Here is a 27,308-nt window from a genome sequence, read left to right as displayed (position 1 = left end):
GAACACTGATTTTAAACCAGACATGCTTCTAAGGTAGCTGCTGCAGGAGTTGTCCTTTCTTGGTTATGTTTTGTCGTATCTCTGCTAAGAGATTCATCTGGAGAAATAGTATTTTTCCAAGCACTACATCTTTTGAAGATATTCTCATTTCTAGTATATTCTGAATGATTTTTATTCACTTTTGTTGTTGACATGAAAGTAAGGGAGAGGTGAAATTTTTGTGATGAGTGCAAGTGGTAAGTATTTTCTGCTTTAGTTAAAGGCACCATTCCGTTTTCTCTCCCCTAGACTTGTGAAGGTAAGCAAAGTGTTCAATCTGTGGTGTCTCGCACCCCCAGATTTTCAAATTCATGATTTGCCCATGTCTTTGTGTACACACATGATGCAGATGCACCCAACTGATCTTTGTTAAATGTCCTGGGTCCATAAGCTTCTGACTTTCCTGAAATGTGGAAAGCATCGAGTTCTTCTTTCTATAGTATCATATATTTCCATCCATCCTGAACCTCAGAGGCATGACTTGGTTTGGTTTGGTTTGGTTTTTGGTTTGGGGTTTTGTTTGTTTGTTTGTTTGTTTGTTTGTTTAGCAAATTTTCCAATCTTAAAACTCATTCTTTTGAAAATACAACTATTTCCTCTTTTAGATCTACCTCCCTAAGAACTAGGCATAATAACATCTTTTCGACAACTACATTGTCCTAGTTTGGTTTCTCTTGTGATGAGCACTGTAACCAAAAGCATCTTGGAGAAGAAAGAGTTTGTTTGGCTTAAGGCTCACATCATCAAGGAGAGCCAGGGCCAGCATTCATGGAAGGAATCCAGAAGGCAGAGACCGCAGAGGAATGCCACTTGCTGGCTTCCTCCTCCTAGTTTGCTAACTGCCTTTCTTACACAGTCTGTGCCCTCCACATAAACCAGCAATCAAAGAAACGCACCCCACAGACATGCCCACAGGCCAGTGTAGGCAGTGCCTCTAGTGAGGTCCCTCTTCCAGGTGTATCATGTTTACAGCTGGAGCTAACTATGACACATCTAGGATTTAGAAACAAAAAACGTTTTAACTCGTTTCTGTGTGGACCCTAGTTGAACATCCTAGCTGCTGCAGTACTGAGCAAGACTTCCTGCTTCCTTTGGGTGGGGGTGGGGGCACAATTAAATGGTAGACTGTTAGTATTGTCTGCCTGGAATGCCCAGGACTGGCTATCAATGTAACATGTCTGATTCTCTCCCACCCCCACTCCCCACCCCTTTTATTAGGTCTTTGTTCTAGTGGTAGTCCTTACATGTGGAAGACTTAACTTTGAAATGTCTTTTGCTGTTAATCTCATCACTTCACATTTTGGGTCTCTTCCTACTCAGTGATGTAATCTTGGATATCAGTCTTGCTTTTTCTACTCTGTCAGCTTGAGTTGCTTGCCGGAGATTGTGGTTTTTACAATTTAGGGTGTCAGGTTTTGCTATATACATATTGTGAGCCAGGCAATGGTGGCAAATGTCTTTAATCCCAGCACTCAGGAGGCAGAGGCAGGTGGATGGATCTCTGAGTTAGAGGCCAGCCTGGTCTACAGAGTGAGTTCCAGGGCAGTCAGAGCTACACAGAAACCTTGTCTCAAAAACTGAAAACAAACCAAAGACAGAATTGTTTCAAATTGCATGTATATGTATATATGAATGCAGATGCCGGGGAGAACCAGAGGCATCTGGTTCTATAGCTAGAGTTACAGGCAGTCGGAAGCCACTTGACACATTGGGAACCAAGCTTGGATCCTCTGCAAGAACAATATGTTCTCTTAACTGGTGAACCATCTCTCCAGTCCCACTACGTACTTTTTTAAAAGTGTTAGCTTTGTTCTGGCTTGGTGTGAGCTTTGTGAAATTCCACCCAGCTTTTATCTTAGACCAGACTTAATTTTTCTCTATTTATATGCAGACTGGTATTGGTCTAAGACTCAATGGAAATCTCTGGGAAGGTCTAGAACTTTCTCTTTGTATGCTGCCCTACAACATCTGTATGAAAAACATTGGTGTTTTTCCTCTCTCCTTGGGTAGAAAGCTGTTACATTGTGTTGTCCTTCCCTGCCTGCTGCCCAGGGTCTGGAGACAGATGCTTGCATATTGTTATATTAGTTACTAGTTGCTTTTGTTATAGCTGTAGTCCATGTAGCTTAAAGGAGAAAGGAGGGTTTGGCTCACAGTTTCACAGACTTTAATCATCACACTAGAAAGGCATGGTGGAAACAGTTCATGGTGGCAGGAGGAGCCTACTTATATTTTGGCAAGTCAAAAAGCTGAGGGAACTGTCCAGAACCCAAGGGCAGCTATATCCTAAGAAGGTCTGCCCAAGTAGCCTCTCCTAAAGATTGCAGTCTCCCAGTATTCAAAAACATGTCTGGAGAGGGATGTTTTTAATTCAGGCCACCACAAAAGAAAACCAAGTGTTCAAACAGGAATATGTATGTCTCCATAACAGATTTTATTCTATTGAATCACGGGATGACAGTGATGGTCAGGGTGTCAGCCCTTAATTCTCAGAGGCAGCTTGGGGGAGGGGGGGGCATTTCCCTAAGTGCCTGTGAGTCCCTGGATGATCTGTTTATGGTATGAAGGATAGTTCTTCCTGGGTCCAGTCATTAGCAGTTGATTACTGTGTGTTAGCATTTGAATGCTTTCACTGTGGAGCAGTGAACAAGAACATCTGGCTAAGGAAGGTTATCGGGACAGCCGCATCACCCCAAAGCCATGTTCCTGGAGTTCACTGCACTACTTGAGGCAACTGCACAGCTCAGAGTACCCTCTCCTCAGCTCTTAGTTCACCTTGAGGAGAAGGGCCCTGTAGGACTTAAAAGGTGGGGGAGCAGTTTGAGGCTTGGGAAGTTTTCTTACTTCCTGATTTCTCGGGTGCCCCCTTTTAAAGTAGAGTGTTGCAGTCTGGAGGACATTGTTACACAGCAGTTCTGCCCCCATTGAACTGCTTGTCTCTGCATTAGCTTTGTAACTAACTGTTGACTAGGTGAAGGCCCTTTGAGTGTTGTGAATGTTGCAGCACTGACCCCACCCTCACAGGCCTTCCTGGAGTATAGCAGTAGTAAATACATACGAAAGTTACTGAGAAAAACAACTTTTAGTGGCCCTATAAAGGAAGTGGAGATGGTGAGGGACCAGCATGAAGTGGATAGGTTCATAAAAGACTTGGCGGATGTCCAGAAGAGCAGAACAGTTTAGCCATTTGAAGGTCTCGGGATAACCTTTTTTGTGCCCTGTATAAAGGCTGTCTTTGTATTATTCTAATGCTAATTTCCATATGGCAGAAAGTTAAGTACAGGCCGGACTTTGGTATTGTTATTTTTATGAGGCATCGCTTGTCTCAGGGTTTTGTAAATACTCTTCTCCATCACCTTATGATTGTTCAATAAAGAGCTGATCAGCCGATTAGCTGCACAGAAAGAGAATAGGATGAGACTTCCAATTCAAGTGGGAGGATCCAAGGGAGAAGAGAGAAAAGAGAGGGCAGAGGGTGCAGAAGGAGTCATGATGAATAGGTCGCCACAGGAGTCACCTGGAGGACCCAAATGGAATAGAGCCAGCCAGAGCACGAGAGCGAGCCTCAAACTGCAAGTAACACGGGGCCTGTGGCTAGGAGGGAAGTAGCTTAGAGGGTTCTAAGAGCTCAGGTTGTCAGCTCACTAATAAAAATACCAGATCTCTGAATGTGGTATTCAGGAGCTAAAGTGGGCTGGGAAAGAGGGTGTAAAAACACTCTATTGTCAGATAGCAATAAAAGGAACATAGAAAATCCCCAAAGAATTGTAGTTACATCTAGGACAAAGTATTCCAGCAGAGGAGTCGTATGTTCAGAGGTAGAGATGTGGAACACACCTGGATGGGTACAAGAGTACATGGCTTGACTGTCCAGTGAGAGCAGAGAGGCACAAACGCTGTAGGCAATCAGGATAGGCAGGGACTTACCTTGCAGATAGTGTTATGGGATGTCAAAGCTCAGTCTTCTATGAGCACTTCCGATCTAAATAGTGCAGAGCTATGTGCCTCATACCGTTCACAGATGGATAACAGGGTCCCCAGAACCTGGAATCAGCAGGGCACAGTGAACCAGTAGTGGTTGGTTGGTTGGTTGGTTGGTTGGTTGGTTGGTTGGTTGGTTAAACGGCTCTCACTGTGTAGCCCTGGCTGTCCTGAATTCACAGAAATCTTCCTTCCTCTGCCTCCTAAGTACTGAGATTAAAAGCATGGTCACCATGGTCAGCAAGTTGATTTTATTTGTTACTGCCTTCGGTGATCTTACATTCTTAGCTTTAAGGGTTGTACTTTAAATGAGTAGTATATACCAATTGTAAAAAGTAGTGGGTTTTATTACAGCGTTGCTATACATGTGTGTAACGAGCTTGATCTTTTTTTTTTTTTAAACCTACCTTATTCTCAACCTTGCAACAGACTATTGCTTGTCCCTGTGAAGGTACTACCTGCTCTGTCAGTTTCATCTCTGGGCATCAGTTCTCATATACTGATCTCCAATCCTGGAAGCCCCAGCCTCTCTCGTGTTTCCATGAGTATCTTCACCCTTGGAGAAGCCAGTGACCCCTCACCAGGGTCCCCTGTGAAGATTCCCCTGTTAACTTGAGCTCAGTAGTTTAGAATCTCCCCGTCCATTTCTCTGTTCTCCAGGGAGAGGAGAGCCAAGGAAGAAGTGTGGATAGTGATCGTAGACCAGGGAAGCTCTGGTGGGCACACCAACAGAGAATGGTACTGGAAAGCACAAGCAGAGAGCGCTTCGGGTACAGATTTTGAGCATCGCTTGGGGAGGATCTGGCAGAGAAGAAAATGAAGCTAAAAAGCTTTCAGAGCGATTAAGCAAAACCCTGCCTGACAGGTGACATCAGCTGTTCTTGAGAATGTAAAACTTCAGGTTACAAATCCTCTAGAAACATGTAGTCTGGATCTGCCTGCCTGGGTCTGTTACAGGCCACTGTTGAGAGAATTAACCCATTGAACAGTAGTGCTCTTTCCAATGGGAATTGGGAAAATAAATTCTAATGTAGTTCACAGTGATTCTTATGAACAAATACTGTCCTGAGAGAGAGTGAATGCCAAGGTACCTTTACACAAGCAAAAGGACACCTTAGAAACCCTGGTCTGGTAGGGTAGGAAACTTTTTAGCATATACCTTGCTATAGCTTCAGATTAGGGGATCAGAGATTGACACAGGATCTCACCTTGTGCCTGTCTCTGCCTCTTGGGTGTCAGGGTGGCCAGTGTGTGTCACTGCATTCAGCTTATTCTTAGATTTTTTTTAATTTTTTATGTGTATAGGTGTTTTGCCAGCACGTATATCTGTGTACCATGTGCATGCAGCAAATGCCCAAAGGATCTAGAAGAGTATAGGATCCTTTGAAGCTGTAGTCACAATGTTTGTTAGCAGCATTGTGAGTTCTAGGAACTGAACTCGCTTTCTCTACAAGAGCACCAAGTGTTCTTAACCACTAAGCCATCTCTTCAGCATTCGTTTTTAGATTCTTGAATCCTATGCATTTATAACCTGTTTAGATCTGTCAAAAGATTAAGTGAAAATGGTTTTTATTGCAAAGATTGAAGTAGGGGTGGTATTTGCTCCTGTTGTAACAGTCAAGGTACTTTACTGTTCGCTTTATTATAATAAAAAATATTGAGGGTCGGTCAGTAGCATGTATCCAGTGTACATGAGGCCATGGGTTTGATCTCTGGCACTAAAAAGAAAAGTTGAAGAACCATGTGCCAAGATTGGTTGAAACAGTATCTATGTTGATACTGAGGAGCAGTGGTGCATGATGGGACATTGCTAGGGAAAGGAAAGCCATCTTCAGGTCCTCCCCGACCAGTACTAATTTAAACAACTTGAAAGCTGAGTGTCATGGCACATGCCTTTGCTTCTAACACTTGGAAACCAGAGTCAGGAGAATCTCTGTGGGTTCAAAGCCAGCCTGGTCTACGCAAAGAGTTCCAGGGCAGCCAGAGCCGCATAGTGAGAACTTGTCTCAGAAAAACACAAAACAAAAAAGAATGACTTGGTGAAATGGAATGGGGTCCAGTAGACAGACCTAGTAGGCATCTTCTGGGGCAACCTGAGGAAGAAGCCCTTGTTGTCTGTGATATCCACAAGGAGCAATGGCCACTTCTCCATAGGCCTGCCAGAACACATGGCTTCATCTCTGTCTCTCTTGGTCCCTCCTAGATTTAGAACAAGGAACGTTGATTGACGAGATAGGAGATGGCCCCTTAGCTCTTCCGGTCTTTGTCAGTCAGTCTTGTTTCCTTTTCAAATTCTCAGAGCCAGTGTTGTCTGTGAGACCCAGGCTCTAAGTCCCATTCTCTGCAAGGCTCCGGTTCTGATGTTTTCTTTATAACACTTTTGGTTGTGTGTGTGTCCAACATTTTTCCTTTTGAATGCCAGATAAGCAAAATGGTTTCTTTAAAAGTGAACTTGGACAAGCCTCTAATTGGTGATAGTCTCTAATAGCTAAGTCCTGGGTTTGCAACGGGCCTCTCTCTAATCCAGAGGTGACACTGGGAACTGATTAATGGTAGGATGTCACAGCCCACTGTGATTTCAAACTCTTGGCAGGTACATCTCCATTCATGGATGCGCTAGCAGCCAACGGAACAGTCACCATACAGACATCTGTAACAGGAGTGACAGCCGGGAAAAGGAAATTTATTGACGACAGAAGAGACCAACCTTTTGACAAGCGGTTGCGTTTCAGTGTGAGGCAGACAGAGAGTGCCTACAGATACAGAGATATTGTCGTCAGGAAGCAAGATGGCTTCACCCACATCTTGTTATCCACAAAATCATCAGAGAATAACTCACTAAACCCAGAGGTGAGAGACATGCCCCAGGCTGTGGCTTCACGCTTCTCCATGCCCTGGTGTCCTGGCCTGCTTTGCTGAGTAGCACTCTTTTGATCTTTCTAAGCCTTCTGGGAAAATGGCAGCTGCTTCTCATCACACTTGTGGCCATAGTGACAGTCACAGAAGGGATGCTGAGGAGACCCACCATTCTCCTGTTGTGGGAAACTATGGTTTTGAAGTGGGGACAGTAGCTACATCCTTCCTGTCTTCGTCCACCACCCCCCCAAATCATCTATAGAGCATAGGACAGCGACCTGTGACCTCCCTAAAGTCACATGGAAATGTGTATGCACAGACTCTGCTTTAGCTAAAGTTTCCTCAGAATCTTAATGGGTTCTTTATTCAGACCAGAGAGACGTACCCTGGGTTTTAGTCCCTTTAAAGACTCTGACCATCATCCCTCTGTAGAGGTTCCATCAGCATTATAGCTGACACATGTCTTTGTTAGTAAGTACATGCTAATAAGTAAGGGAGCTTTCAGTGGCCCTGGGTAATATATTCACAGAGTTTGGAAACCAATTCTGTGAAGGCTCTAGAACACAGTGTCTTTGAACTTGCATTGTACCTCAGTTTTCATTTGTTCTTCAGTTTTCTTTGGTTGCTTGTTTGCCACTGAGCACATCTTAGGCAAATGGGGATCTGGACAGAATTGCAAAAGGCTGGTCCTTGGTCCGCTTTTAGACTGCAGGGTACCTTTGATGCTTCTCGGAGGTGGTTTCAAGTGGTGTGTGCCCTCCGATACTGGTGCACCCCTACTGGACGCACTTATGTAGCAAATGACTTAGACTCATGTCCCCATAGTGCTAGGTGGCTAAGAAAAACAGCCAAAATCCCTAGAACCCTACAACTGAACTCTTGAAACTGGCTGAATGTGCCACCTGCTGTCCAAATAAGAAATTCCAGAAGCGGCCATGTGCCTTGTCTAGTCTGCTGAGAGCCATGGTAGGGGTAGACCAGCCAGCTGATGTAGGTTCATATGCCTTTGCACCAATGATTTAATTCGCCACGGTAATCTCGAACCATAAGCCCTGGTTACAGAACATGAAAAGCATGCAGAGTATTTACAGTCATGGTGGGTGGAGTGAACCACGTTAGACTGGAGAGGCATTGATCTTAGATCTAAACTGTCCCATTATAAAGTGCTTCGTAGGATTCTGTGCCCAAAGTGCTCTTGACCACTTGCGCCTGTGGTGACTTCCAGGTGATGAAAGAAGTTCAGAGCGCCCTGAGCACAGCCGCAGCCGACGACAGCAAGCTGGTGCTGCTCAGCGCTGTGGGCAGCGTCTTCTGCTGTGGTCTGGACTTTATTTATTTTATCCGGCGCCTCACAGATGACCGAAAGAGAGAAAGCACTAAAATGGCAGATGCTATCAGGTATGTACAGATGGGGGCTTTCAGCCAAGCACTTGGGTGCTACAGGGTACCAGTCTCTGAAAGAACAAGCCTGCACAAGCCTTGAGTGAAGCGTACATGGTCCTCTGAAAGGCACTGGTAGCAAGATTAATAATACCTGCCTTGCACCTATTGCAGAATTCAAGATTGGCTTAAGCTTGGGCATTTGGGGACCATTGTGATGATTTAGCCTGTGTATTTGTGCTGTGTATTGCCTCCAAACAATAACACACTGATTGTTGTCCAGGCTTTGTGACAGTCCTACAAGATCCTATACGGTTATGTTCTTGATTTTTTTTTTCCCTTAGTGTAAGTAATGCTCATTCTTGTTTGTCCCAGCCTCCTTCCAACCATACAGAGAAGTAAACGATGCAGTTAAAAGCCCCATTTCCTTACACTTTTCCAGAAAATAGACTAAATAATTGCATGTGTTCTCAGCCTTTTCTAAATATATTTTTAATCTTTTAAAATGATAAAAACTATATTTTGAGGCATATACATTATAAAGTGGCTAAATCATTTGAGTTGTCCCTTGTATTTCTGTGGTGAGAACATTGAAAACCTTTTGAGACAAGGTCTTGCTTCATAGACAATCAGACCTTGAAATTATAATCCTCCTGCCTCAAACTTTCCAGGTTCTGGGGTTATATCCAGGCCACTACCATGCCCAGCTTGAAGTCCACTTTCTTAACAATTTTCAAGTCTACAGCATGTTTTTAGTTATAATCAACATGCTGTTCTCAATCTAACCGTTTTAAAATATATACATACAAGCAATAAAACTTAGTATTGGCAGCTTGCTTTTTCTCTGTAATATAAACAACCTGGAGGCATACCCATTCCCCTCTAGTTGGTTTCACTACTATGTCCTAATAGTTCAGAAGTCTTCCCTAGAACCTCCAAATCCCACTGTAAGCAAAGCACTTCTCCTTTGCTGTGCTAATCACTGTCGCTGTCATTAAATATCTTCATTTTTCAGAGGTGAATTTCAGTTAAAAGTGAATAAAACCAGTCACCAGCCAGGAGAGTCTGTATTTCCCCGCTCACCTTTCTAGAAGGATGTTATCCTCACGTGACCCCCTACACCCTTTTGTGTTTACCTAATTTATAGCAGATTGAAACTCCAGAGACCTGCAGGCGTGCAAGTACAGCAAAGCAGCTTGAATCTTCTCCCAAACTCCTAGGTGCTTGTAGACTGGGGCTGAGATTCTAAGTCACTGGGCTTAGCATTGCCACTGTGGCACTGGGCTTTCTGGTCCCCTATAAGCCATCTGGAGACACAGCAAGATGGGGTGGGTTTTCTGTATTGGTTGGTGGGTCTGGGGTGTGACAAATCTTCTTTTTGGCAGATCACCTAAATTGTTCTCATGGATACTGCCTACAGGCCCTGTAACCCAGACCTTGGCAGTAGGAGACATTGCCTTGGCCTTACACAACATATTTAATCATTTTCAAAATTAATAGACACTGATTTAGGAGGTTACCCGCCATCTGTTGCAAGCGTGTCCAATCCATAGGCTACACACAGCCAAGGATAGCTGTGAATGCTAAACACAAAATTATAAGCTTACTTAAAACTTAATATTTTTAATAACTTAATTGCACAGTTCTCAGGCATGAAATGTGCACAGAACAGTATGATGTCGCAGTGTCAAAAGACTGACTGTGACTCCTGATCATCTCTCTGAGTGTAATCAAAACTTGACTGCTTTTTTTCTCAGAATTTTGAGATCATATAATCTTACTAAATATTATTCTAAATTATTATTTCTGGCCTCCTAATTAAATTGCTTGCTCAACGTGCCTAAGCCCCAGACAGATCAGTGCCCGAGAAACAACAGTATAGCAGTCTGACACTTGGGAATCTGCTCCTAGACAGCCATAGATGTTCCTCACACTCGGCCCCCATTTGGGATCATTGGACATCAATTTGAGATTCATTTTTATACAAATCATCCTCCACTTTGTGGCACCTTTGAGTGTTTTCCATGTGAAACTGGATCCACACAGAAGATGTGTGTTTTGATAGCCCTGGCCTGATTTTAAAAAAAAAAAAAAAATGGGGCTTGCCAGACAGTGTCTCAAAATTTGGATTCTTTTTCAAGGTCCATTTGCCTTGAGCTCCACTTGTGACTCTTCCCTAGGTTCACCCCTCCCTCCAGTGATGAGTGTCCCCCTTCCTCCCTCCCACCACTGATAAGTTACTTTGGACAGCAGCTGAGACTAGTGGTATTGGAATTAGGAAAGCAGAAAAAAAAAATCAAGACATTATTTCAAATAATCTCATTTCTTGAATTTTTAGGTAATTTTAAAGGATTATTTTCTTCATTTTTGTTCTCAGCCTCCATGTGTCCACCATAAGACTGGATTGGCATTCTAACAAATGCCAAATCCTACTTCAGCAAAACTTATCTGTGTCTTTAAGCACATACATTCCTTGTTGATAGGAATTTTTCTTGACATACTTTGGTAGGTCAGGTAGTCATGCCAGATTCCATTAGCCTTTTTCTTGCTCATCTGTGTTTGTTCCTGTGGTACCCCTTGTCTCAGATCCCATAAAAGTAGAGACAAAGGGACTTGGTTGTCATGAGTTTCTAAAAGTAAGCAAGAGGAAGACTGAGACCCCGAGATGTCTACTGTCAGACCCGCTGCTGAGAGTCATGTTACATGTTATGATAAAATGTCCAGGACACTGGTGGTGTAGCCACAAGGATTAGGAGTCTATTTACAGCTTCGGCTTCTGAGGTCTGTGGGCCAGCACAGGAGCTGCTTGTGTTGTAGGTGCCATTCTCTTCCCAGCAGGCACCTCTGCTGCCCCCTAGCATGACCTCCTCCACTCAGTCCTGTTTAACCCAGCTAAGAAAGGGCAGCGAATTGGCTGTAACATTTCAGATCCTCATTGCTTCGTTTGTCCCAGGCAGTTCCTAGCCTTGTGTGAGATTATCTAACGTTAGTAGTTGATTGTCTAAATTAGTAAATGTTCTTCCCATCAGGAATTTTGGTTAATGCCAAGTTTTACCCAGCTCCTTCCCCTGGCACTGGCTCTTCAGGGCTCCCCACTAAGGCTCAAGGACAGTCACTACCTTCCCCTCAGGGAGCATTGTGTCTCAACTTGATGCTCACAAGACTAAGCCAGCATGACTCTGGGAAGTTTCTACTAGACAGGATGCTGTGCAGGTTTGAGGGTTTCCGTGTAGCCCTTGTCTGTTATTAAGTTCACACATCAGAGTGGTCAGTTCCCACTGAAAGGGGGAGATCTTTGTTCCATACTAGAATTCTGGCCCCTTCCAGAAAGAGCCATCAGTTCAGTTGCTTTATTCCAAGCAACAATAAAGTTCAGCTTTTGATTTTTTTTATGCAAACATGTAAATAGGTATAACAGTGTTACACAAATTATAAATCCTTTTATGACTTCTCTGTAGAATTATTTTAGCATTATGATTGTTCTTTTCATGTTAATTTACCGTCCTATTATGGTTTCTAGATCTCAGCACTGTGGCAGCCACCCTGGGTACCTGGAGTGCATATTTCAGAAATATTTGCTCCATGTCATAGAGACCACCATTTTAGCGCTCATCTTTCCAAAAGCTGTCAGGAACAACATTGTACATGTGGTCCCAGCCGAGGTTGCTGATCCTTGATCATCAGAAGGCTGTCTGGCTCTTGAGATAGCAAACCATGTGTGATCTTTCTGATAGTGCCTCAGGCTTCCTCGTTAAAGCCTTAGTGCAACTCCTTCATTTCACAAGTTAAGTCTTGGCTAGTCAGAAAGCTCATGAACTTTGGATGTCTTCTGCTTGGGCTGGCCTCAGCCTGGCAATAAGCTGCCAAAATCTGTAGGCCTTGGCTGGTCACCTCACTAGGGACAACCTAAAGTGCTAGGTATCATGATTCTCAGAGAAGGTGGCTCATCACTTGAGTGTTTTAAATTGGTGAGTTGTGGGAAGCAGCTCACTGGCTCTCTGTAGTGCTAAGAGCATGCACAGGTTTAGAATCTAGTCATGACCGGCTCTAGGTCCTCCCATCATGGCTTGTTCTGCCTGTGTGGGACTCAAGTCTTGATTTTTCTTCTTTTTCCCTTTGCCCTACTGCGTTAAATCATGAACAAGGAGCCATCTCTGAACACATAGCCAACTTCCAGAAGTGGAGAGAGGGATTCTCAGTGTGGTGTGACACCACTCTTTCACATCCAGAAAGTGACTTGCTTTTTTCTAGCCTTAGCTGGAAGCAAGCCCTCAGATAGCATTGACTGGGTTTGCTAGACATGCACGTCCCCTGGGAGGGCATTGCTATCTTGACACTCCTGCTGCAGTGGGATCCACAGCCCTTGGCAGAGTCCACTACAAGCCTCCGAGGACTTACTGGCCTCGTTTGCCAGTCCAGTGTCTCAAACCAGCCCATCTCTATCTCCTGGAAGTCAGGTTCTCTCCAGATAACAGCTGTCACTAGTCACATACCAACACTAGCTCTGACCCCATGCTTTCTGACCCCTAACCCACTGTTGTTCACTCAACATCAGACATTCTTGGTGTGTCTCAAACCGAAGTTCCACAAGATCACTCCTTGGTTGGTTAGGAGTCCTGGGGCTGAGGAATAGGATGTACTGGCTAGAAAGCCCGAGCGCCGACTATAGACACTGAACTTGTGGCCACTGTGTGGTGGCCAGGGAAACCTTACATACAATATAGAGCAAATAAACCCATGGTCCACAGCTTCAGAGAGCACCTTATGTAAACCTCATCTCTTAATGACATCCTGGTAAATTGAATTCCATGATAGACTTTTTCATCTGCTCAAATATGCAATGTTTTCAGTAATTCCCCATTTATTTTTTATTTTAGAAACTTCGTGAATACTTTCATTCAGTTTAAGAAGCCTATTATTGTAGCTGTTAATGGCCCAGCCATTGGACTAGGAGCATCCATATTGCCTCTTTGTGATGTGGTTTGGGCTAACGAAAAGGCTTGGTTTCAAACACCCTATACCACCTTCGGACAGAGTCCAGATGGCTGCTCTACCGTTATGTTTCCCAAGATTATGGGAGGAGCATCTGTGAGTACCATTTAAAACGAAATCCTTCTAGAAGACATCCTGAGGAGATCTAGCTTGGTTATTGTTGTACTCGGTGTATATAGCATGCCATTCTGTGGGGACTTCCCATACCAGCTACACAAACAGTTTGGTTTGGTTCATGGAATGCTATGAACTATGTACTATTGTGCACCATTCCCTAGGAGCTTATGTCTCTGCATAGTTAACATGGTATCCACTATCCATCGAAAAGCCTGTACTTAAAAGGGGCAGTGTGCATAAAAAAAAGCAAAGGTTTCCCCGCTTTTATGTTTTTTTTTTTTCTTAAACTGTTTAAACAAATTCCTCTATATTGGTTCATGCTGGGATTGTAGCTTGTGTTTTGACAAGCAACTATAGATTTGAACTAAGACAGAAACTATGTAATGGATGGGGTTCTCCAAAAGCAGAACTCAGGCAACTTTGGCAGGACAAGTCTCAAGACAATGAGAACCTGGTGTTGGGCTGTTGAGACAGTCACACTGGACAGAAGGAAAAGCCAGGCTGTAGTGCAGCCTTGGCCACACACATACACAAACACATGGAGCTCTAAAGCATATCCTGCCCTGTAGACTTACGTGGCTGCTCCATGGCTGTCATCACTCTGTGGGGCCTCCCAGGAAGAGTGCTGCTCATTAACACAGTGGCCGAGCTGATGATTTCCCTGAGGAGCTGACAGCCATCTGCCAACAGCACCATTCCCAAATTGGGCAATAGGCTTTTCTTGGAAGGAACCACAACCACTCGTCTCTGCCCACCATACTCCATTCCCTTGCTTCTGAGCCCCACGTCTTGCACAGTTGAGGGAAAGACATCTCTTTACTCCTGAAGTTCTTCCTGGAACAGACTGAGGAGGGAGATTAGATAAGTTTGAATCAAAACGGCCCAAGAATTAATCACAAAGAAAGGCAAAGATACTTGCTTTTGTGGTGGGAAAGCCTAGCAAGTATTCCCCTTACAGTGGTCAACCTCTAAATAGGGCACGTAGACCCCAGAATACTCAAGAAGATGCAGAGACAGCCATAGCCTCCACACTGTGGACCCTCTGACAAAGCATCACTCAGTCCAGTCAATAAGAAAACCCCAGACAAACCCACACTATACTTGTTGAGCAGTGTTCCTCAGAAGCAACAGGACATAGATGATGACAAGGCCCTGTGTGGGCTCCTGGGTGACAGAAAAAACATTAGTGTGGATGCTGGCAAGATCAGTACCATGTCTAGTGAATAAGGGGAATCTGTGATCATTTTCTGGAGTTTTATTATTATAAGATGCAGCCTATCAAGAATGCAACCTAGAAGAATAGAGAGGAACTTTTGAAACATTTCCGTAAGTCTAGACTTATTTCAAGTATTAAAGTATTTAATGGATTGTTAAAATGAAAGCTAGTAGCAGAGACTAGCCTCCACAGCCCATCTGGTCTCAGTGCCATGCAGGCCGCCCCCACAGCTCCCCTTTTGCTAGCCTCAGTGTTCACTCTGCTGGGACATTTGTTCCCAAGGGCTTCAGCCCCAGTCACTGCCCTACTTAAAACATAATGGCTGCCACTGATCAGGAGAAAACCAAGAATCTTCTGTTCACTTGAGTGCCTCTTTGCTGTTAAAGATACAGTATACTGTTGGTGAGAAAGCAGCGCCTACTCATTATACCTCAAACACATACACAGGCCACACAGCCCTGTGGTTCTGTCATCCCTGTGTATCCTCTGCTGTCAAGTGTGTCCAGGCCAGTGCAGCACCCTGCCACTCCAGACTGCCAAGCCTGATAAAGCCTGAAGACCTATGGGCTGGGACAGGCTGATGGTTACCGCCAGGAACTGGTATCCTTGGGAATGATTCCATGCCAGTATCTCCACTTTGATGTCTTCCATTGGGAAGACAGTCACATGACATCTTTTGAGGCACTGCTGAGATGCTCTGCATCATATGACTGTAGTGCCAGGACCACCATGGACAGCAACCACGACTGGCCAGTGTTAGTAGCTGTACCCAATTCAGTGCCCCTTCCAAGACTGAGTTCTCTATTGAGTATGGACCTGATACAGCAGGTTGCACTCTTTCCCTTCCATTCCTCCCTCCTCTCCTACACACCTCTACCCTATGTACTGTTGTCCCCAACCTTCAGGTCCCTGGCCACTCATCAAGGCCATATCTGGTACAAGTCCTTATTATCTTAACCTAACTTGTTTTGTCTGTGCCACATAGATGACATTGCACACCTTGCATTGGTGGACATTTCATTCATTCGTGTGTGTGTGTGTGTGTGTGTGTGTGTGTATAAAAATGTATGTATATCTGGTGATCTTTCAATATCCCCAGACACGAGATGCATCTTTTGCTGCTATGAGTGGCCCAGTCTCACTCCAAAACACCAGGACTGACATGCGACCTTCCTGGCATTCACCACAACCTATGTGGCATCTTGTCCCTTGTCACCAACAGCAGTCTTGGTCTGCCACCTTCACTGAGCCTGGAACCACTTCCTCCTTAGTAGTCTCCACCTTCGCACCATCCCAGGAGCAAGAGTCTTCTGTCAGCCTCTACGGGTCCAGAGTCACTTCACGGGTTGTTGGGAGAAAACTGACAAAGGCATTTTATAGAAGGAATTATTTGGCCCATAGTTGGACAGTTGTGGTAGCAAGAACCGGAGGCAGCTAGCCACAATTCATCTGCTGTCAGGGAGTAAAAAGAAATGAAGGCTGCTGTTTCAGTTCCTCTCTAGGACCCGAGTGTATGGCATGGTAGCCCACATCTAAGGTGGGTCGTTTGGCCTTGATTAACATAATCTAAAAAAAAAAAACCCACAGACTTCCCCAGAGCTTTGTTTTCTGGAGGTTCCAAATCCCAATGACAGTAGGCATCAGCTCTCTTAAGCCCACTCCTTGTCAACTTGACAAGCAAACATCACTATTAAGCTATAGTTTTTAAGCTGTAACCTTCCAGTCCGTGGCTCATGGCCATCTCATAATGCAAATGCATTTAGTTCCACTGTAGCTCTTCATGGTCTTTTAACAGTTCCAGTTTAAAAGTCCACGACTAATCTGAAATTCAAGGTAATCTCTTATACTATAAAAGGAAAGCATAGTCCTAGCATGTAATAGTACAGAATAAATACATTCCAACAGGGAAGGATGGAGGCACATGACTGAACCAGAATAGATCAGTAGATCAAACACCAAATCCTGTATCTGTCCCACATCTGTCATCTGGCACTGATCATAGAATTGTCCAAAAGAATTGGGATTACCAGACCCACCAACCCCCAAACTCTGCTGCCTACAACACAGTGTCATGTTCCTGCCATCCTGCATTCCAGAATCATCACTACAACTGAGACTTCATATTCAGGTCCCTGTAGTAGCCTTTCAGGGGCTCAGATCCTGCTGATCACTGCATGTCTCTGAAACCATGGAGCAGACTCGATGACCCTATCAGTCATGTATCTTTGCACCTGCAAAGTCAGGCACTATACAGACAGTGCTGCCAAGTTCTGCTATCGGTACTATACAGACAGTGCTGCCAAGTTCTGCTATCAGCCCTTAATGGATGGAGACTGGTCCTTGTGAACCAAAGCTCTAGTGGCATCTGTGTTTTGGCTGTATAGCATCCACAAAAAGCACTTTCGTAGGCAATTGGTTTTGATTGGGGAAACCATTCTTCAGGATTCTCAGTGCAGGCTTTCATTTGAAATGAATCTGCCTTCTGAGAAGTTAGTGTGTTCCAAGTGAGGTCTCTACCTTCAGGGCCCCATTCCTGATGTCTCAGTGCAGAGGACCGGGTTTCTCTTTAAGGGCACTAATTTCTTTAACAATTGCATCTGCCTTCTCTGTTAACGTTAAACTCGCTCATGTCCTTTTCTTCATTAACCTACATACTTTTCCTGGTGTTTCTGCTCCACATCTTGCTCACTGTGTAGGTTGGTTGAGAGCAGTGAGCAGGAGCAGTGCCACCCATCAGCGTGCTCTCTGTCTTGGTACTTCCTCCAGCAGACAGATGAATCTACTTGTGTTGAGCTTCAGTCAAGTCTTAGGGTGTGAGTGGAGTGCATCTAGGTCACTGGCCAGAAGGTCGCATGAATGGCCGGCCTATCACCCGGAACCTGTAGACGTCGGGAGCCAGGCCTCCTGTCCTGCTTCTCTCAGCACTCTGGTCTTCCATACTCTACCAGGATAACTAAGCCCTTCTTACAGCATTCTAGGGGTCTCCTAGCCCAAGTCTAACCACATGATCAGTGTTAACAGTAACAGGACCACTTCTGATCCCAAGGATTAATTTCCTGTAGAGTTACTTTATGTGTTGCTGGAACAAAATACCTGACACAACAACTTGAGGGTTTGCTTCAGGTTACAGTTGCGGGCTGTCCCTCATGGCAGCGGGAACTTAAGGTGCCAGTCACATTGAGAGGTGAAAATTCCTGTTCAGCTCTCCTTCTCGATTTTAGTCACTGCAGGATCTCATCCTAGAGAGTAATGTCACCTACATTTAAGGTGGATCTTCTGACTTTACATAACGTGAACTAGCAAATCCCTCATAGACATTTGTTTCCATGGTGACATTAAATCCCATCAAGATTAACAATCACAGGTCATTCATACCAATAAAATCAATTTTAGGTTCATTGTGAGCTGTTACTAAAATAGATATTTGCCAACAGTTATTTCTAATTCTGGCAATAAAGAATCCTGTCACCTATCTACTTTGAAAGTCTAGCAGTGTATCCTCCCTGTGTAGACAAATGCTTTGTGTGGACAAATGATGGGTAAACGTGCACATGAAGAGCCCCATCTAAAGGAAGTATTGAATAATCTTGGACAGGCATATAACACTCAGCAGCTGCATTTTCAAAGCCTTTGAGCCAAATACTGTCAGTGTGGGATCTCAAGAATTCACTAGCATTGGGCCATTGAGATGGCTTAGCAAGTATGCCTGAGAGCTATCCTTGGATGGACATGGAGGAAGAAAAAGACCAGCTCCCGAGAGTTGTCCTCTGCTCTCAAGAACTACATTGCAGCATACATTCTCTCTCTCTCTCTCTCTCTCTCTCTCTCTCTCTCTCTCTCTCTCTCTCTCTCTCTCGCTCTCTCTCGCTCGCTCGCTCTCGCTCTCTCGCTCTTGCCCTCTCTCTCGCCCTCTCGCTCTCTCTCGCACCAAATAAATATAATTGTACAGTTTAAAGAACTCACTAGCCTTGGAAACTTTCTCCAATGGTTTGAAGTCAGTCCTGGTCAACACCTACTCTTTGGTAGATGGTTTCCTAGGTAGGTAAGTCCAGAGCAGTAATTGTTCTTTGTCTCAACTTGGAATCTGATGGTAGAGCTCTTCTCAGCTGTGGCCACATTTAACATGTAGCCATGACTAGGGACATTTCAGGATTTCTCAGTTGAAGGAGATACTGGTCATTAGAAGTCAATGTTGCCACTCCACGTCCTCCAGCACAGGACCCTACCACAGACTCACCGAGTTCAGGATGTCCCCAGAATCTGGTGAACCGATGAATAGAGTATTTGACTAAAGCCTATGCAGCAAGTGACTGAATGCTGTTGAGGTGACTTGTACTGTGACTGCTAAAAGGATCTACTTTTTTTGGTGGTGTTCTGGTGTGTGTGAATTTTCAGAGCCAGTGGCAAGCTTGGGTGGGACAAGTTTGGCTTTCCCTACTTGGGGTAGACAAATTCTGTCAGGAAGGTTTCCTGAAGGCATGCCACTGTCCGGGGAAAACGACCTGCAGTAAGACAAGCTGCCTCAGTGTGTCCCACAGGGGCCAGACACTGGCCTGCTTAGCTGCTGGTAGGTAGTCTACCATCCCCACTCCACAGCAGACATCCATAGAGTACCTACTGTGCACCATACACCTTGACACTGTCCCATTTCTAGAATCCACACACCTATGTGCCCAGGAAACATTCAGGGCCAGCACACTTTGGTAGCCTTTGCTAGAGGGAAGAGAAAGGATAGCCCATGCTTAAACACCGGCCACCACGTGTGTCTGTGTGAGCGCACATGTGCACATGGGAAGGTTTGCCAAGCCAAGGACTGATTTCAAACCCCTCATTCATCCACAAGAGCTGTCATCTTGAAGCAGTGTGATCTGCCCACCTTCCTTCCCACACTTTTAAAACTTCCCATCTTAAGACCACGGCATATTGGCAGGGTAGGGCTTTGTCTGTTTAGTCTGCCCAAGGAAATGGTTTTTCTTGACGGATTTTTGTTTGGTGGTGGTTGGATTTGGATTGCGGTTTATTGTGATTCCTTGGTTCTTCAAGCCTCTATCTTAAACGGACGCACTGCCTGTTTAAGTGAAATGCATTAGCAGCCTTGAATCAGCCCCTGTCTCTTAATCAGCCCTTAACTCTTGGATAAAATTTAAAATTCCTTTCATTGTCCTGCACATCCCAACCATGTGAAATGGGTGGGAAAACACAAACCATAAAAGACTGTCTAATAACAAATGGGTGTGGAGCCGAGCAGACCAGGAGACCGGAGATGCCAGGACAGTGTGTAGACCAGAGCAGGGACAGTTGGGATTGGCCCAGACAGGCAATACAAGGAAAAGAGATAGACTCAGGATGAAAGCCGTGCAGAGCTAGGAGCTGCCGTCCCGAAGACGGGAGCAGGAGGGTTGTGAATTCAGTGCTGGTCCGCTCTATGTCCCAAAAGTGGGGAAGAGGCAATGGCTGGAGTCAGATCGAGACCACAGGAGAGCCCAGGAAGAAATTCTCACACAGCCTTGCTGGGCCTGCCAAGTTATCAGTATCTGCTGTCCTGAGGCCACAACTTATGTGAGTGAGTGGTGGTGGTGTCACTGCTAAAGAAACACAGTCTAGGACAGTGCTCTGGAGCTCTTCCAATGGGGGTGGGGCACTCCTCATCCTTCCTCACCTCCCTGGAGTATCCCTCTGGAGAAACTATCTTAACTACCAAAAGAAGACCACATCAGCGTTTTATAGATGTGTATGGATCATCTAAGAGAAACACTGAGAGGCTGTTCATTCAGAGACCACCTCAGACTTCTGAGCTTATGCAAGACTCAGCTCAAACTGCCCGCTACACTTTAGATAATACACTCAAAACCTTGCAAACTCTTCTTCTCTGTGCACGCATGTGTGCGCACGTGCGCGTGCACACACACACACACACACTCACCTGTTTACAGTGTCTACCTTGGTAGAAGGGCAGCAAGTCAGCTGCCACACTTGATCTCTAGTGTGTATTGTTTGCTCTGTGCAAGATTCAAACCCTCAGTGTGATGCAAATACAGTGTATTTGGTCACTGTAGGGTCTCCATGTTTTTGCCTCTGAAAAAGAGGGGTCATCTGTTATCTTTTTACCTAGGCTGAGAAGCTTATGATCAGGTCATTGGGACCATTGGAATCTCAGCAAGCAAGATTTATCTGCACAAGGAAAGCCACAGTTAGGTCATGGTCACGTGAGCTACTGTACAGTCTGTTGGGCAAATCCTGTCTTAGTCTGCCTCAGCTTTCATTAGTGATATGACATCTGTATACCTTATGCCAGGGCTTGAACTTGGCCTCAAATCCAGTAGAGCTCTGTAGTTTTCAAAAGCAAAGTTACATTAGCTTTCTCCAATAAATCTTAAGGTAACTGAGACCCTCTTAAAACAAACAGCAGTGACCGAAGCACACTCAGTTCCTCCTGGAGAGTTACTATCTCCATGACTCAAGTGCAGCTTCTAAGGTGTGAGCCCTTCAGCAGTGACATGCCACTATCTTTAGAACATCTGTGGAAGATACATAGTTTTATGTTGGGTTCAGTTCCTTTAGAACACACATTATCCACTATTGTTAATGGCTCAGATTCTGGTTATGTTGTAATGAGTTCACTCACGTGGAGAAGTGGAAGAAGCAACTCTTGAAGGGGAAGTTACACCACCTCAAACTTACCACAAAACAGCCTCTAACTTGGGTTTCGTCCAAGTCCTGCTGAGTCTGAATTACATCATGAAGCAAGCGGTTTTCTTTCTTTCTTTCTTTTTTCTTTTTTTTTAAACTGTCCCATGGTGTTACTCTTTCCATCCACCCCCTTGGTCACGGTTTGTCCTTAGTCTGTGACCACTAAACGATACGAGGTAGATTCTGATAACTTCAGAACCCCATCCTCAGCCTGTGCCTCTGAGAATTGAATTTCCAAGATGTCGTCTCCACCCATCCGCCCCGCCCCGTGGCTCATGTCAACTCTTTTTCCTTTTAGGCGAATGAAATGCTGCTCAGTGGGCGGAAGTTGACGGCACAGGAGGCATGTGGCAAGGGCCTGGTCTCCCAGGTGTTTTGGCCAGGAACCTTCACGCAGGAAGTCATGGTTCGAATCAAGGAGCTGGCCTCATGTAACCCAGTTGTACGTCAGTTTATGTTTTAAATAATGAGTGAAAACCTTTTCCTCCACAGAGATTAAATTAGACTGGTAGCATGTTCCAGATGTGTTCACCTGGTCTTTCTTGAAGAAGTGGGCACCAGGGTGACATTTAGTGTGTCCCATATCCTATGCAGGGCTGCCCCATGCAGCGCTAACCATGTCCTACCGTCTGCAGAGTCTTTTCGTGCAGTCACATCCTTATGTACACATAGGTGGAGGCCTGGGCTTTCAGTGAGTCTTCCCTTGGCATTCATTGCATTTGATGACAAAATGTGTGAAGTGTTTTATTTTTTTGTTGATTCAATCAACTCTCACCTAAACTTGTGCAGATTATACAAGCAACAGTTATAGTTAAGATTAAGCTGTGGTTTGTTTAGAAAATGACAAGTGCTGAAATCCCTTACACAACATGCTCTGCTGAGGTCCACATGTACCTCAGCCTACACTGCAGCTCATCTGTGTAGGTGACTTCTGGGGCCTGTTGCAATGTAGTGCTGGCACAAGGCTGTGCTGGATTTGAAGATGGAAAGTGAAGTTTGCGTGTTTAGCATGAGCAGTTTTTTGTTTTTCTGTGTGTTTCCAGTCCAGTATTGTTGAGTCCCAGGGATGCAGAACTCCGATACACAGGGCTAACGGTGCTAAACTGTGATAGAACTGACATGTAAAGATTTAATGGTTGCCCTCATGCATGTGAGCAAAGCTTTAGTGTCTGTAAACAATCAACCTTGCTAACGGCTCCTCCCTGTTTCAGGTCCTGGAGGAGTCCAAAGCCCTGGTGCGCTGCAATATGAAGACAGAGCTGGAGCAGGCCAACGAGAGGGAGTGTGAAGTTCTGAAGAAGATCTGGGGCTCGGCCCAGGGCATGGACTCCATGTTAAAGTACTTACAGAGGAAGATCGATGAGTTTTGACTGGCAGGCTGAGCAGGACATCAGTAAGACTCCCACTTGCTACGCTCGTCCTTCACAGTAGCATGTGCTTGGAGGCAGAACTGGAAACATCCGAGCTATTTATTGCCGAGGAGTTTTTAAGTACTGTAACTTTAAAATAACTACAAAGCTTCTTTGTCTAAGCGTCTTTATTTTATACTCATGTGTACACAAGTATAAAAATGCAATTGAGCACTAGGCTGCTCTTGGAAGCTCTAATTTTCTTGTAAGCTAGTTGTGGATTTTTTGTTTTTGTTTTTAAAAGGAATTATGTTTTCATTTTGGGTGACAGAAGAGTTTGGAATAATGTTTGTTTTACTTTTTTTTTTTTTTCTTAAATCTAGATCACAGACCCTAAAGAATACTAGCCAGCCTCGTCCCCATCCCTCTACTGTAACATGTAGAAATGTTTGAAACATGTTCCTGCCTTTAGGGAGAAGGGGGAGATGCAAGTACCTCAATGCTGAAAACAGTTCAGATCACAATTAAGACCAACCTCGTAGGAAGAGCATCACTGATGGAAATCCCACAGGGACGTGGGTTTGTGCTGAGATGCCCACCGACTCTACCTTTCTTAATGTCCCGTTCTTACCCAGCCACCATGAAGAACCCAGTGTCTCTGGAGGAAAGCAGGTGGTCCAGTGTCTGTGAGTCACTCCATAGCTCGAGTGTTACTTGCTAAGTTACGAATTGGCATTGGTGGGTTTAAACAGTTTTTCTGACCCTTTTGAAAAATAACCACATAAGTACTTCTTGTGGCTGGGTGAGAAATGCTACTTTGCATAGTTTTGTTTGTCTATCTGCAGATATGATTGATGTATCACACCAAAAGTATTTTTTATGTTTATAAAGTGTAATTTTTAGGCTCACTTAGAATATATTTTATTTAATTTAAAATTCTCTTGGCACACTATTAAATACATAAACTCCTTTCAAACCAGAAAAGAACTACCTTATATTTGACATTTATTATCCACGGTCTCTGCTTTTATGTCTGCCATATACAGCGCACGGTTTCGTGTTCACGAGTACCCCGTGGTGCGGGGACTGACTACAGACGCCCGTTACTACTAAGGCTTCTAGGCTTGCAATCATATTGAATGTATGAAGACTGAAATAAAATCAAAACCTTATTTTTGTACAGTTTTGAAGTTTATACTCAGAACTGACGCCTCCCCGGCCATGCGGAGGGCCGTGCAGTGTGTAAATCTGTCTTTACCTGGGATGGATTGCTACAGTATTTTTGCATCTGTGGGACCTACTCTTTTGTTCAGTAGTTTGAACTATATATAAACTGTACACTCTGTAAAGTTTTTATAGAATAAATATTCAGCTGTGAAAACTGGTTAAATAAAACTAATATTTCTTAACACATTGGGAGTGTTTCTCCGTGTGTCCTTCCCTTGCCAGGTTTCCTGTGGAGGTGTTTTCTCTGGGGTTTCTGTGAGGTTCACAGACCCACCGCCCACTGTCCACTACTCCTTGCATTCATGTGAACAATGGCACCTGCAACTTCTCCAAAGGAAGGAAGACATGTTTCACCAAATTGACACCTACAAAATACTGGTGTTAGGTCTGTCACTGCCTCTCCTGAATCCTGTTTCATGAGCCCACCCTTGGTGGCTTCTCTTCCTGTGTTCTCTCATAGCCAACTCTCCCTAGCCTGTCCCTGAAGCTTGTGAGAAAGCCCCCAGTTTGTGCCTGAGCAAATGTGTGGGAAAGCATTCCCAAGAAGAGACTTTTTTGGGTAATACCATCCCAGGGGGAGTCCAGAAAGAGTAAGGGAGAGAGACCTGGAGAAGTTGGACACTCCTGTCCTGGGGTGCTACCCAGGACAAGAGAGCAAAGCAGACATGGAGCACACACACTTGTCTTGCAAGTCATTGTAAGAAAACAGAGGCCGGGAGCATTGGACAGCAGCATTGCTCAGCCATTGGTGGCCATGCCCCAGGAAAGGCATCCTTTCTGCCTACCTCACTACTTCTTGCCTGAGGACATCCAATCAGGATGAAAATTGGTTCTGCTCAAACTATATGTTTGACAGAATCAAACTGTATCTTTGAAATGTCTGGGTGGCTTTAAAAAGCAAAAAACGGACTCCCTGCCTACACAAGGCTCCCTGACCTGGCATCTGGGAGCCTCGGTACAGTCAACTTCTCTGTTCTCCAACATGGGGAATAGCCCTTCTTGGCATCCCTTGAGCGTACAACCCCGTGGGTAGAAGAGAGATGGGGCATATGCAAGCTGAGTGGATTGAGGTCTGGTTGGGCTCAAAATTTTAAACTTAAGCATTGAGCTTAATAAGAAAATTATAGTCTGTCAACAAGCTGTTTCTGTACCAGTCAAGCATTTAAAAATGGCCCTCACTAAGTTACTTAGCCAACAGTACCCCAGGAGGCCTGTTCTTGTCCCCGTCCCTCTAGACTGTGTTCTAAACAGTGTTTCTGAAATAGGTGACTGCTTTGGTGAAAAGGCCACTGGGTGATTTTAATACGGACTTAGAACTTCTTGACCACCCAGTGATTCACCAACCTAAATGGAGAAAACTGTAAATAACAGCAAAAAATGGAGATTCCTGTTCGCAAAGATTTGCACCTGTGCCTGTGGTTCCTTTTTTTTATTTTTTTTTTTATTTTTTATTTTTATTTTTTATTTTATTTTTTTTTTTATTTTTTTATTTTTTATTTTTATTTTTTTTTATTATTATTATTCCTGGTGTGTCTAGGTGCTGCTTCACACCAGGCAGAGAAGCTTCTTCCCTTGGAGTGTCGGGGCCCCAATGCACACTGAGTGGGAAGGGTTGAAGCTAAGTCCTGAATGGGTGGGTCCACAGGACCCAGTCCAGCAGTAGATGCAGGCAGGAGGGGAGGGGAGGGGAGGCTCCTGAAGATTTCGGTGTTAGAGCTATGAATCAGCCTGTGCTCTTTACTCAGCGTGATCAAGAACTATAGAAACCTTGGAAACCGGGAAGGGGCTCTTAGGGTAAAGTTGCATTGGCTGAGGTTACTGTTCTGGAGATGCAGGAATTTGAACTGGACATTCCCCAGGTAGAATGTGGAGGTTGGGCTCCCCAGAAAAGGTAGAGAAGAGGAAGCCCCACTGGGAAAGAAGTCCACTGTATGCCAAGCTCAGGAGAGCTCTGTAGACATGGTAGCAGGGTTTCCCAACATGTTCTTACCTTTGTCCTTCAACTCCAGCCCTGGAGAACAACTTTTTAGAGTCAGATAGGTCTCTTCCACCATAGGTTCTAGGAACTGAACTCAGCTTGCCAGGCACAATTGTGCTGTACGCTCCTTCCCTCACTGAGCCCTCTCATTGACCCACTATCCCAACTTTTACAACCAAGCCCCAGGCTCCAGTACAATGAGATAACTATTGCCTATTTGCATGAACTCTTATCATTCACTGTCTTAAGCTTGGGAATAGAAGTCACCTGGGCTGACTTGCAGTGTCTAAAGCAGAAGCCAGCAATTGGCTTGAGTAGTAAGGGGGTCATTCACCATGTGCAGAAAGAACACACCAAGCCCTGGCCTTCGTCATCACTGCCTATCTCTAGTGTATGACTGACTACAAGAAACTTATTTTCCAAATAAATTGCTATAATATTTTAATCTTCACAAACTGTTTAATTGTTGTCACATGTATCTGTTGATGGGACATCTGGTCTCTTCCTATCTCAGGAAGCATAAATCGGATTCTCAAAGAGGAACTTGCTTGAATGAGTGGAATCTGATGCCACCACTGAAGATCTGGTTCCATGTCAAGGTTCCCAGCTTCACTGTGCCATTTCTCAGGGTGACCAGTGGTTATAAGGACATCCAGGCGAATGCTGTGTACCTTAGGCTGCCCTGAAACGCCATCCTCCAGCTTCCAACTCCCATGTGCTGGAATTACAGGTGTGTGGTAGCACACCATGGATCTTGTTCGTTTCCCATGAAGCTCCCGGTTTCCAGGGGGAGCTCACTCAAAATGTTCTGCTTCCAATGCAGCTGAACTTTCCTTCCCTGGTCAGACTGGTAGTTCACCAAGAAGGCGTGGTGCTGGCATGGAGACCTACTTGTGGCCTCTGGCCCCTCACAAGACCCGCCAGCAGCCCACTGTCTTCAATAACAATCAGCAGAGGATTGCAAAGAGGTTGTCTATGCATGCAATGGGCTTCAGTCACCTCCCAGAAAGTCTGGGCACACCTGGCCATAGCTGCTCACACTTAACACTACCGCCTGAATACCCCTTCCCTAACCAGGCACCATTTGACTATTTAAAAAGGAAAAAAATAGAAGACTGTTGACTTTCTGACTGTAGTTTTTGCTAATAGCGACCTGTTGTGACAGTCATCCCTGGAGATTACTAGAGATATTCTATGAAGGTTTGAACCCTTGTAGAATAAGAAATTTGCACACACCTACAAGGTGTTTGCAGGAAAAATTCTCTATAATCTTCATTTCACAAAATGATGTAATAACATTCCCAACCATAAATTCCTCAGCTCGGTACTGAGGACCGTCAGACGTGTGGTGTCCCCTTTATGACCAGAAATCCTGCCCTCTAGGTAGCACTAGTAAATGCCTTGCCACCTAGCATGAATGAGGCTCTGTATCCATCCTCTCTCTCTCTCTCTCTCTCTCTCTCTCTCTCTCTCTCTCTCTCTC

General features: G+C 44.7%; 1 protein-coding gene across 2 annotated transcripts in view; it reads left to right on the top strand.

Annotated features, from left to right (window-relative positions):
- Positions 1-24,033, top strand: part of Cdyl (chromodomain Y like) — a 138,213-nt gene extending 114,180 nt beyond the window's left edge. The window contains exons 3-7 of one of the 2 annotated variants that reach the window (XM_028763233.1): positions 6,614-6,870; positions 8,102-8,274; positions 13,134-13,344; positions 21,570-21,713; positions 22,483-24,033. In XM_028763233.1, coding sequence (XP_028619066.1) covers positions 6,614-6,870; positions 8,102-8,274; positions 13,134-13,344; positions 21,570-21,713; positions 22,483-22,641 — 944 coding nt within the window. In that variant the 3' untranslated portion in view covers positions 22,642-24,033. Of the gene's footprint in view, positions 1-6,613; positions 6,871-8,101; positions 8,275-13,133; positions 13,345-21,569; positions 21,718-22,482 lie in introns of both variants that reach the window. The other variant, XM_028763234.1, reaches the window with a different exon arrangement.
- Positions 24,034-27,308: the final 3,275 nt, after the last annotated feature.

The sequence above is a fragment of the Grammomys surdaster genome, unplaced genomic scaffold (assembly GCF_004785775.1).
Source record: "Grammomys surdaster isolate TR1022 unplaced genomic scaffold, NIH_TR_1.0 137, whole genome shotgun sequence".
NCBI classification, from domain to species: Eukaryota; Metazoa; Chordata; class Mammalia; order Rodentia; family Muridae; genus Grammomys; species Grammomys surdaster.
The sequence above is the reverse complement of the archived record's forward strand: the minus strand, read 5'-3'. Positions and strand labels throughout refer to the sequence as shown.